The sequence below is a fragment of the Thermobia domestica genome, chromosome 13, assembly GCF_964235325.1.
Source record: "Thermobia domestica chromosome 13, izTheDome1.hap1.1, whole genome shotgun sequence".
Lineage (NCBI taxonomy): Eukaryota > Metazoa > Arthropoda > Insecta > Zygentoma > Lepismatidae > Thermobia > Thermobia domestica.
In genome coordinates this window covers 120,822,185-120,835,520 of record NC_137466.1, presented here as the reverse complement: position 1 = coordinate 120,835,520, position 13,336 = coordinate 120,822,185, and the positions used below count along the sequence as shown (strand labels likewise).

At 32.8% G+C, this 13,336-nt stretch overlaps 1 protein-coding gene across 1 annotated transcript in view; it reads left to right on the top strand.

Moving 5' to 3' along the window:
• Positions 1-11,810, top strand: part of Hdc (histidine decarboxylase) — a 180,336-nt gene extending 168,526 nt beyond the window's left edge. Inside the window, exons 12-16 of the mRNA XM_081736343.1 lie at positions 641-739; positions 5,319-5,652; positions 6,609-6,779; positions 8,070-8,246; positions 9,894-11,810. Coding sequence (XP_081592469.1) covers positions 641-739; positions 5,319-5,652; positions 6,609-6,779; positions 8,070-8,246; positions 9,894-10,102 — 990 coding nt within the window. The 3' untranslated portion in view covers positions 10,103-11,810. The remainder of the gene's footprint in view (positions 1-640; positions 740-5,318; positions 5,653-6,608; positions 6,780-8,069; positions 8,247-9,893) is intronic.
• Positions 11,811-13,336: the final 1,526 nt, after the last annotated feature.

The following is a 13,336-nucleotide window of genomic DNA, read 5'->3' as shown; positions in this document are numbered from 1 at the left end:
CAGAAGACTTACTACAAACTTGCTATAGACTTGCCGGGGACTTGCAGTACAAGTGGTATCCTTGCAGAGACTTGCTTTCAATCTGCACAAACTTACTGCCAACTTGTTGTGCACTTACAGTGCAAGTGATATGCTTGAAGAGACTTGCGTCAAACCAGCACTAACTTGCTGCCGACTTGTTGTGCAAGTGGAAACTTGCAGTAGGCTTGCTGTGCAAGTAAACCCCTTGCAGAAACTTGCTTTGAAAACTTACCATGCACTTGCACTGCAGGCGTGCTGCAAGTTTGAAGAGCGTCAACTAGGAAGTTTGCATTAAAAGTTGTATCAGACTTGCAGACTTGCATCACAAGTCTGCTGCAAGTTTGCCAGACTTGAATTGCGAATCTTCTGCAAGTTTGTTGTAAGTCATTTTTGCTATCTGGGTCCTTGCTTCCTCATTTCTTTATTCCTTCCACACTTCTCCAAGTAGTGTCATACGTAACGGGCTTAAAAGGCCATAAGGGTCCATAATTCCCAGAAAAATAATTTTTAATCCTAAAAATATTTCGTGTATTATACGATCATATTATTTTAAAAGAAACTATCCTGTTCCTCTTCTTCGATATATTCCATAGTAATTTCTTTCTCTTTTTTATTGCAGCATTGGCAGATCCCGTTAAGCAAAAGATTTCGTGCTCTAAAACTTTGGTTTGTCATTAGAAATTTTGGAATCAAAGGATTACAAAAACACATTAGAGAGGTAATAGTTTGTTCAAAGTATTCGACATTCTAAGATAAGGGAGACCAGTTAAGTAAAGTAAACTAGAATAAGGTAAAAAGAGTATAAAGAAGTTATTGATATATGGAATACAGGAGAAACTATGAACAGAAAAACAAAAGTTAAAAGTACTTGCCCATAATAAGGTCTTAACGATACACATAGGCTTCAGAATCGTTTCTGTTCTTAAATATTGCTATCAGACATTGAGACTTGATAAACGTAAACTTTTGAGAAAACAATTCTATTACTATTGTATTAAAGGTATACTGTTTGATATAATATATCAAACAGAAAGTACATGAAATAAAGTATTTTCTTGATCCTTAATCAACATTTTTAAACAGGTTTCGCAAGGAATTTGACATCTTTACTCTGAATTTTGATAAGGATTTCCAACTTTTGTTCGGAAACCTCTTAGGCAAGCTGTCTAAAACACTTGATATTACCAACTTTAAATGAAGGAGTTGTCACTCTTTTTTGATCAGATGATATCATACGATACACTATATCACACTGTTTAATGTGTAACAATATTCGAAGTCCTTGTCATGAATAAGGAGTGACCATTTAATTCCTAAAGTGTGTCTATTAAAGGCAGTTCCAAAGTAGCCTATATATTTTTGCTACTATCTTTTCGAATTAGTTTTGTTGTGTATCTATTAATGATTTCGACTATCTTTTTTTTTCTATGAGCAGACTCATAATTTTGTTCATGGGCGGCGATTAGGGGGGGCAAAGGGGGGCAGTTGCCCCCCACTTTTTTGAAGTGACCCACTAATGAATATAGTTTCATTTGGAAATGTAAAATTTTTGCATGTATTACTGGTTCATAGAAAAAAATAGTTCCATATAATATTTGCAGTTGCGTAAGTTCGTATTGGTTGTCTTCCCGTGGAGTTAAGAAAGCTACAGGAATTGCGTTTCAATTGTCACAGAAAACGGTCCAAAATTAACTTATTGGAGCGCAACAATTCCAGCGTACTTTCATTTCTTTTTACAAAGGTTCGATATGTTAATCACGCTCTTCGAAACTAATTGAGAGAACATTTCGAAAAAAAAAAAGTTTTTCACAAGTTATTCTTCAATTACACAAAAATTGATAGTCCCTAAAATGTCTCTTCTTCTTTCTAATAGTATGGAATATGGAATATTCATTACAAAGAGAGTTGATTCTGAATTTAAGGTCCCTTTCAGCAGCGAAGCTATATGAAACGGGACCTCCAAACCACGAGCTCCCACCGGGAATCGAACGCAGGTATCCCACGCCAAATGATTAAGAAAAGAGTAATAAGAAACAACTTCTACCTTTTCCATTGTTTTGCAGTATAATATACGAGTGAAGTGGCATGTTTAGGGGTGTACGAGTGTATATACAATTAAATTTAGTGAATTCGACATAATTCTAAAAGTTTTAGGATTATTTTGTAAAATTGGAGTGTGGAGTGTTTCTAAGTTTTGTTAAGTTTTGATGTGTTTCAAGAAAATCAAAACTGCACCTAATCGCAATTAACATGTTTCGGGAAGCTGCAAAAATATTTCTTTAAATGTCGTAGCGTATGCTTGTAGCATTTACTGTCTTTCTAAGAGAAATAACATACATTTAATAGCATGTGTGGAATTAAAGATGTAAGTTGTTCATTAATCCCAGGTTTAAATATAATTTTGCAAAACCGGTCTCATTATGCATTACTATGATTAATATTATTTTTTCTATTTATTTGTTTTGCAAATTGTTAGACCTATTAAATAATCTGATCACAAAATTTTCCAGATAGAATTTTAAGATGTTTATGAGCAAGGAATCAAATCTCTTCTTACACCTTCGTTGTTTAAGGATACAAAGGACAAATATCTACTTGCGTTGCTCTTGTTAATTCACTTAATAAAATATAAAATACGATATACGGTATTTTAACTGAAAAAGATAGTATCCTATTTGTTATACAACCTTTCGTCACACAAAGTGTTAGAAACAACCACTAAAACTAACATTGATATACAAATATTCGTGTCTTGCCCCCCCACTTTTAACCTCCAATCGCCGCCACTGATTTTGTTTACGGAATGTTCTTTGAGTTCCTTCATTGCATCATGCTGGATATCAGTGGTGTCAAGAAATTTTCGTCCTTCTGGTACAATCTTTAATTTTGGCTACAGATGGAAATCATAAGGGAGTCAAATGATACGACAAAATTGAAGAAGCAAATGACTACTGTCTTGATAGTTTATTTAGGTATTAACTTCAATGTATACAAACAAAATTGTTTATAAAGTTCTAAACAAATCAACACTAAGCGGCTGTTCTAGGAACAAAATTGTCACTCCTTGTGCATCAAGATTGAATTCTTGAAAGAAAAAAATCCCATATTATTCATTTTCTCTAACTTTTGGAAATTTAGTTGTACATATGCTATCGTAGTACCTACGATGTATTAGTGAGACACATGGTATCCCAATGCTTAAGAGATATATTTAATACATGCTACGCATTTATGTAATGTGATACCAGTCTGATAGTAATTGAAGATGAATGTGTGGCAACTTTAATGATATCCACATGATTGCAATACTGTTACTGTTATTACAACAAAATAGTATTATCAATTAAAAATATGAATAAAATTAGGAAAAAACAAGTATATTGGTATAAATTTAGAATTACATTCCATATTGGAAATGAACCTTTAAAAAAGTGTAATTGGTAGACCCTACATGTTTTTATTCTAACAATTAAGCTATATTTACACTCTGCGACAGTCCATCTCGTGGAAAATGCATCCTCCTCTACGACTCAGATTATGTACCATTTAACACGTTGGCTGCCGTGTTGGGCCGATAGGCCCAACAGTGAACTTTCCTACTGCGCCGCGTTGGTCCGATGGGACCAACATTGTAATATTGAGTTTATGACTCTATTCCCAGCCGTTGGCCCACAACTAAAGCTACTTATTCGTGCTTCGGGACCAACACGGCGCACGACAGTATACCGGAACTAATGGCCTGTGAAAAAATTTTTTGCTTACTATATGGGAGGAGGATTATAGCAAGCAGTGAATATTTCAGTGAGAGTTACATAATACTGCATCAATGGCGCCTGGGGCCCAACCAGCTAATTTTGACCGGCAGTTAACGTGTTAAAAGCCCACTCAGTTGTGATTTAAAAAGTATTATTGTTGAGTCCAACAACTACCGTATATAGGAGTTATTAATATTTAAAAATTATCTTCCAAATTGGACTAAAATAGTAGAAATTTGTATATTTCATGTAAGTAATAACAAATCATTTTAATTTCCTCACACTAAACGGATCTGCGTGTAATAGTTGGCGTATGTAATAGCGAATTCGTAACTTAGTTTTATCTGCTTTGGCATCTATTTACCAAATAACAGCCAAACAAACTGGACACATTTTACAAATACTTCTCTTTTACTTCCATTTCATACCTACGAACACATCTTTGAAATTCTACTTACCTGCTATTCAAAGTAGGTCATAAGTAGTATGTATATGACAATTGCATGAGGAGTTATAAATGAAGTACAACACTGGGATTTCCCCACAAACCTTAAGAGATTCTAAGAACTAACGATATGATTCCATATTGAATTCTATATTTCATAACATAACAAGGCAAATACTGTTAGAGCATTAAGTGAAGGAGACACACTCAGTCAGGGTGACCTAATGCATTCTTTTGTAAAAATTGCAATGCAGAACGTACTATACTTCAATGGAAATAAAATATCTCAAAGTTTCATTTCATGATCACACTTACTCAACGCGGGTATATTCTATTACGCTGCAAACATCGATATGATAGTCGAGCTCCTGCCATACACAAATGATGTTTGGATATTTGGTATCAACATCAGCAATTCGTCGTATAGCTCCGGCAGAGCTCGTGACAGCCGTGGCGTATCTTACTAAACCTTTCACAACACCGTCTTCATACCACTGCCATCGAATATGTCTTATAGAACTCTATTACAAAAACACCTTGTCCATCGTATATCTTGTTTTCCTTGTAAAGGGTTACGTATGCTAATTATCAGCAACGTGACGCACGAGATAACACGTTGACAGTTGCTCTTTTCATGTGCATACAATTTGCTACTTCATTGCAATTCTTTACTAAAAGCAGTGTCTCAGTGGTAGAGCGTTCACCTCTGGTGTTTGGGGTCCCGGGTTCGATCCCAGCCCCCGCCAAGTGAACTTTGTGAAGAACAAACACCGTATGCGTGGGATTTCTCGGGGTTCTCCCGTTTCCTCCCACTTTCTTCATTCCACCATTTCATTCATTACTCATCATCACCATCTCCTTTAGCCTAACCGGCATAACCGTGGGCCGTAAAACTCAAAGATTTCATTTCATTTCATTTTCTTTACTAAAAGCACAATGTTGTGAAACTGAAAAAATATTTTTGAGTCACCCTGTATATAAAGGAAAACAATTTCTATATAACTTTTCATTTATAGTTATTTGTAATAACACATAATTACCCAGTATTGCTTCAATAACCAACATGATCACCATATGATATTTATTCTTTTTTTTAGGGAGTAAGATTAGCTCAAAAATTTGAAGCACTGGTGTTAGCTGATACAAGGTTTGAAATTCCTGCCCAGAGGCATCTAGGAATGGTTGTCTTTCGTTTGCGCGGAGAGAATGAGCTGACAGAGAAGCTGCTTAAGAAACTGAATTCGTCTGGGAAGCTTCATTGTGTTCCTGCTTCACTCAAAGGACGTTACGTTATTCGTTTCACTGTTACGTCGACTCATACAACTGGAGCTGACATTATCCGTGACTGGGCAATTATTCAGAGCACAGCTGGACAGTTACTGCAAGAACTTGGTATTGGTGTTCCAACGAAAGCTAAAGTGCCATTAGCAGGTTGGTATTTCAAGCGTAAGATCAGTTAAAATAACAATAATAATAATAATAAGTTAAATGACTACCTCTGTATGGGGATTTATTGTTCATGCACTTAACGTTGAGTATTGTCTCTCAAAGGAGTATATTACTCACAAATTACTCGTACATTAAACCATCCTTGTTCGTTTCTTAAGGTTTTTAAAGCTCAAAATTAGCTTCTATCCAATTAGCTATTTTGGTTCTATCTTCTTTTCTCTGATCTAAAACTACCTATTAATAATCGAAATTCTCCAAAATTCAATTTGACTTCATTTGAAGTTTTACGTCTATTTTCAACACCAAGGTTATGCAAGATGCAGACCAAATAAATTCACATACTGGGAAAATAGTCTGTCTTTTTGATACGTATTTGTTTTATGTATTATTTTCTATATGCCAACTCTGCACATAATGTTATTTTGTGCCGAATGAAGACCTTAAGAAAAGTCAAATATGCAAAAAAATTATTTTTTATCACTTCAAACAAAGAGAGTAAACCTTACCTAATGTATTAATTATTGTATATAGGAATGAATATATTGAGTAAGTTTTCTTTCTCTAGTTTAAAGAGATCAAAATTTAATTTTTACTGATGTGTCGTCTCTCAGGAGGTCTCAGTTTTCGTTTGTACCTTTCCCCCTTCCTTCAGCTTAGATGAAATATCTCCGCTACATTTGATAATTAACAATTGTGAATAAATACTGATATTAAATGAGTGAAAAATCCATTTGTAAGAACGAAAAAGATTGCACCATGTTTACAATCTCAATATTTTGTTCCTAGGAAGGAAAATTCTCAAGGAAAAAGCTGAGTAAACGGAATTAAAAATGTCAAAGGAGTACAGATCTTTATTGTTTGTATATGTTATTAATGAAAGATGATAATGTTTTCAAGAGAAATACAAATATCATAATATTGCTTTATCCTATTTTCAGAAACTCGTGAAAGAAATGAAAATTTTGGTTCAAGTTTGTTGCTTGCAAACTCTCCCATGTCGCCGAAGATCGTCAATGGAAGCTTTGCTGCCATATTTGAGAACAACGACGTTTTGTTTGAATTTGCTCGGAAATTTTCTCAATTGAATCTGGAAGCAAAAGACAGTCCAGGTAAAGGAATTTACATATATATCATTTTTATCAATCTTGTTTTTAAAACAAGGTAAAGAGAGATAATGTCTGCTTTTGATCATGCAAAGTATATAATTAAGCCTAATGTCTGTAAAAATTAAATATTTATTATAATGTCTCACTGTTATTCCTCTGGACTAAATCAAGCAAGTGACAAAACAGGTGAAGGATACAATATGACAAGTAAAGATAGTGAAAGGTAACGAGAGAACCAGAGAAAACTTATGGAAAAAATGTCCAGCACAATCTAATATAGCGCAGAATAAAACAGGTACTTCACACACCAGTGGAGAGCTCTGACCATTGAGCCACTGTGACTTTCCTTTCTTAAAGTTTGCAAATAATCAACAAATAAACTTAGATGCCTTCAAAGTATGTACAGTTTCTTATAAGAAACTTTAAAGCACACTTACCAAATAAACAAAAGTATTTTGGAAAGGATTTCTATCTGACAAGCGAGTACTTACTAAGAGCGTTAGATTTTGAAGATCAGTTCATGAACGAGGATCCCACAATTTGGAATACCATTCAGGCTTAGTGGTAGGCCCTTCCCAGGAAGGATCTCCTAAAACTGCAGTTTAAGATATTTTTGAATGAAAATGGATTTTTTTTTTCGTATTTTCCTTTTTCTTCCTTTTTTCACAGTGGAAAGCATGTATTCTTGAATGAGAGTAAGGGGGAGTAATCAGGCAGGTTCTACGGTTCAAAGGTTCTAACCTCCGATGTAAATTCTCGTAACGCCATTCTGAACGCCGACTACTTGTGACTTAAGAAGTGAGAAACATTTTAGCTGAAAATAGCACGTAGAACACACATTAAATTTGTTACTTAAAAAAGAAATGCCCAGTGCCACAATTCCGGAATTTTACGTGTTTTCATCCATCGTAAAGTCTGGCCAAAATTTATACTCATTTTTTGCTTTATAAAAATATCGAACCCTACTACCATTTAAGAAATGCAATGAAATATTAAAATTTTTCTCTCTATTTTTATTTACTTCTCGTTTTTTGTATGGATGCTATGCACCCCTACAAAAATTTGGGCTGGTGCTTCAGACCGGAGCACTCTTAGGAGTCGATGCCCCTGTAAGGTACTAAAAGCAAGATTGCTATTAGAATATGTTTTTAACTAAAACGTAAATCATACAAGTGTTGTGTATATATACATATATATTGTAAAACAATATATTTTCTAGTTTTTTTTTTTCTGCCGTAGATGCTACGCTTACAATGTAATAATCTTTTCTACTAATAGATTTTCTTCTTTCAGCCATGAGACGCAGGATTCGTGGCATGTTAATGTCCGGTAAACAGTATTCTTTGGATTCCCGAATGGACTTAGTACAAACTATTGTATCAAGCGCACGGCCACATTCAGTGTCAAATCTTCCGCTCATGCGTGAAGCATCTGTTGAAGGGGAATCAGAGCAGAGGCTTCTTGAAGCAGGTCAGTGTATGATACTTATGAACACTTTTACTTAATAATTTAGGTATTAAAAACAAAATAATGACTAAAGGAATAATAAGGACTTTTAAAGGAATAATATGAAAAATATAATAAAACCATTCCACTCTAACATATACACACTGTGAGCCCCTCTGTTTTTCAAAATATTACACATATTTAATTTTAGCAGTAGCAGGAGCACAGTAGTAGTAGTAGTAGAAGTAGTAGTGGATGTTTGCTGTTTTTATTCAACTTTTTATCGTCTTTAGGTTATGTTGGGAATGTTAACATACAAAAATCAAATGTTAAGATGTACTCAAATGAGTGTACGCAGATTACATTGAATAATAATATCAATATTCTTTCTGTTATCATTTACAAATTGAATTGAAATATATCTTTTCCATTCATTTACTGACAGAGGTCTTCTACTTTACAGTTTTATTATTACTTAGTAAGTTGTACAGACGTTATACTTATTTTATGTGCATATAAATGAAAGTCATTCTTAACTCTTGTGTCATGACTGTTAATTTTACATTATTATATCATTTTCTTTTTGATCTCGAGTTAAATGTAATAAATGTATACATTAAAAAGGTAGGACTTTAAGTCTCTTAAACAAGTCTTAACTAGGAATATTTGATCTGCATTTTTAAGTTGATCTCACAGTAGAACAATGTTATCAAAATACGAGTAAGTATCCTACCTGTTAGTACATTCTAGGACTAACAGGGGATTCCTCCTACCCTTAGGTTATGTTCTGTTTTGGAAATATTCCTTCCACGTTTCTCGATCTTTACCTTCCTTCTTTAACTCCCAATATTTACTTCTATTTTTGAAATCATCGGTAAGTTGTGTTCTTCTTCTTCCTGCTCCTTCCTTTCCTTCTATTTTACCCTCTATGGCGGTATCAAGAAGTCAATTTCTTCACAAGATGTATTCAACTGAGTTGACTTTTGTACGAAGGATACGCGTTAAGAGTGTCCTCTTCTCTCCTACTTGTTTTAAAATATCTTCGCTTGTTATTCTCTCCGTTCATTTTATCTTTTTTCTCTTCCTCCAACACCATATTTTGAAGCTCTTTCATCTGTTACCTTCATAATATCCAAGTCTCCAAACCATACAATGCCGTGCTCCATATATTGCACTTGACCACTTTCTTCCTCAGTCCAATGTTAAGCCTGCTAGTTAGAATAAATATAATTACTAACCTCATTTCAGACTGAATAACATAATACTGTTCTAGGACTGATTGTTTATCTATAGTTGCTATATTTTCACTTGGTAAACAATACCCTTTAATGAATAATAATGGCTTTGCATGTTCGTAGTACAGTTTAATGTGTGTCATCACTTCATGCTCGTAAAACCACAATTATAAACCCATATTTTCTTAGCTCTTATTTTTATAATATTTTATATTTCAGTGATTCTTTAGTAATAATTTTCTTTTGACAAATAAATGGTACATTAATATGAGCACATCACAAAAAAAGCGAGATTTCTGGCATTCCATTGAAAGTACATATAATTTTTTTTAGTGTTAAGTAGGGGAACATCTATACAATATGGGACTCTTTGCATCATTAATTTAATACAACCCTGCAATAAGCGCTAATATAAATTGTTATATTATATTTGTAGCTGTTCAAACAGAAAATGGAACCCCCAATAGAACTCGATCTAGGTCGGTCGATGATCCACCAACTCCAGATGGATCCTTCAAAATGACTGTCAAGTTTGATGATGACAACGCTATAGAAGAAGATGGTGAAACATCTCCTGACACATTTGAAGATAAGAACTCTCAAAAAATGTGTATGAAATGTGGTCATGCCATTAGAATTCAATAGAAATGTTGAATAGAAATGAAGCATTCAAATTTATAAAGTTTTGGCTTCTATCAAGTACTACATGAAGCTACTTGCTCTGTTCCCTCTACAATTGTTGGAGTACGCCGATTGTATGTTTTCCATTATTTATTTATAAGTTGTTTTTCTTTCATTCAAAATTATCCTGCTGTGACGAAAAACAATACATTTTGGAAATTTTGATAGGTCTGTAATAATAAGTATGTGTATTTGTATGTATGTCTGTCTGTATGTATGTATGTACCTATTTTACGATTACAGAAATATCACATGATCAAACTACTACATAAAAGAAACTTAATAACAGACTAAAACTAGCAAACAAAGATAAAATTCTACTGAAGACTATGTTTGATTATATAAAGTTATATTAAAATTTTCATTAATCAAATTTACTATGCGTTACGTATCATGCCAATATATCGAAAACTTTTCATAATACATTTCAAATTAGCTCCAGATTACACAATAATACTCGTTCTGCATGGGCTTACTTCAAACATGCTCTCCTCTGGTTCACATGATCCTGGGTTCTTTTCCCGGTGAAGGCTCAAGTTTGCACAACATTGTCAGAACAAGTGAAAACCTACTTGATTGAACAAGTAGTGAAGTAAGGATTAAGAGAGAGAGAAATAGTGACGTTGGGATTAAGTGTTAGTTAATTGGGCGTTAGCATGTACCTACAAAAGCTCTATACGGATTGCATGCAGAGTTTAATATTTATAAAAATTACGGGTGAAATTTATTTAATGTTAGAACATGAATCTACAGATATTTTAGGGATGTCACTGCAAGGTAGGAGAAAAGTTACGTAATTACTGTATTTGAACGATGGAATAATACATCAAGATATGGTGACGACTGAAAAACTAAATCTTTAGCTTCTGAGAAACTGCTTTACCAATTGAGGAACTATCAACATCACTAATTTGCTGTGTTTTGGCGCTTGATAGAGTAAAGCTTGGAAAGAGAAATTGGGTTTAGAGTCCTCGTTATTTCAGCTACCAGGCTTTATTTTCATCGTTGTTCTGTATCTACTGATACGCAATGCATATGAAATAAATAATTCTGTATTTCAACAAAGTAAGTATTTGAAGTAATGTATCATTCGAAGTGATTTCGAATTCGACATTGAACAACTTGATTTCTTGTGTTTAATAAGTTCAGCGGATTTAGAAATTTGGCTGGATCTTAAGTTGACAGACTCCAGAGTATAAAGAACAATCAGTCTTCCAATTTACACTGCTGAGCTTCTAAATTCGAAGTTTAAAATTAGAAGTCCAATCATTGCACTTGTAAAATGAACTAGACAGATACGAAATCTCTGTTCCTACTCAAATGGAAATTAAATACACTAATTGTAAGTTTAAAGTATATATCCATATTTTTGGAAAGAGAAAGAAATATTACAACAATTTTATTGCTGTCAAAATTAACTGACATATATAAAAATATTACAAAGTTTTTTGTTGTATTGAATGATAATTAGATCATGTTCATTATATTGGTTCATTTTTCTTCATTACGAAAGCTCTTTTAAAGAAAACTATTAACACATTTCTTACGTAATTTCTTAATAGCATAGAAAAAGACAAAATAAAATGCATTAACTTTTGAAAACGCATGGTGATAACTTCTGTTAATAAGTGATAATTAAATTATGTTCATTGGATTGATTAATGTATACAATTCAATTACAACTCTTTTTGAAAAAAAAAAACAATAATATATTTCCTTCGTAACTTCTTAATAACACAGAAAAAGTGAAAACAAACTACATAAACATTTAATATCATACAATTATATACTCTCATCCTCGTTGTAATACAAATTGTGTAGAACCAGCACTGGATATACTCGCCATGAAGATGCAACATTTATATACTTATAACTCAACAACAGATTAATACTTCAGTTCGATGAATACACTCATTATTTATGTGTTCAACTTAGATATAGTTTCAGTAACATACACTGAGATGTTTATTCTTAAGTATGGGACACCTTAAAATATTCTCTAAGGAAGTATCACTTTGGTTAGAAAACATAATATATGCGAACTAGAGTTCGCATTTTTGCGAGTTTTATATGAAATGAAATGAATTATTTTATTGCATTATAATATTCTCTCGCATTGCTACAAATTACTTGTAACATTTAAATATTTTTCTACCACGTTAAGTCTTTTCGAGCATTATCCTGACACACTATGAGCGAGATAGTTTATAACCACGGACGAAAATTATTTTAGTGGATTGAATATATGTAGATGTATATTTTGCAAGTTGGTTTTTGCTTTCTGATTCTTCTTTATGATCTCTATGAGTCACTCGACCATATTTTTCAAATTTTAGCTTCTTCAAAGCGTGATCTTGTAACATAGCGTAGGACTTCAAATACAATAACTGCTAAGGTCTACCAGCCTTACTAAAATGACTCAAGATGGCCTTCTCAGCGTTGGTCATGGGACATGAAATCAGTTAAACAATTTTTAGTGTTCATTTTAATAAGTTTTTTTCTTTTGGTTTGAACGTTCTGTTTGTTTATTAAAACCCCATCGACCGTTTTCACCAACTTTACTACTATTACCACCACTAAAACATGTAATATACTGTAGTTCTAGTATGCATTAATGTAATGAACATTTATGTGTATCTCCTAATTGGATTATTATTACAAGTATAATTACTTTAAAATAACGAATGTAACAGATATTTTATCAATTGCATATTCATATTGATCTCTAAAGCAGTTTCCAATCAAATACTTATTGCTTTTCGTATCTCTAAAAAACCATACATTATTTTTGTTGTCTTGACTCTAATGAGGTAAATCAATATCTGATTTAACGTATATCTTCTTTATCTAAATTGTTTTAAAGTAATTTTTAACTTCGATTACTTCTTTTAGTTTTATCTACCTTCAAATCTAATCACCAAGTTATTTTACAGCTATCATATTTTTCAAAGAAAAATAAACAAAATTTATAGGCTATTATAGGAAATAAATTAAATTGAAAATTCTTTTATATATATAAGAAAACGAAGGAAGTACATAGATATGCAAACTTGATAGAATCTCAGAGTGAAAGTTTGTTCAACTGAATGAATGTTTAGATGTAAATATATATAAGATAAGACTCAAATTTGTATGCAATACAACAAACATATTTGTTTGAAAAACATAGTATTTTATGTTTCATATTTGAATTTTCAA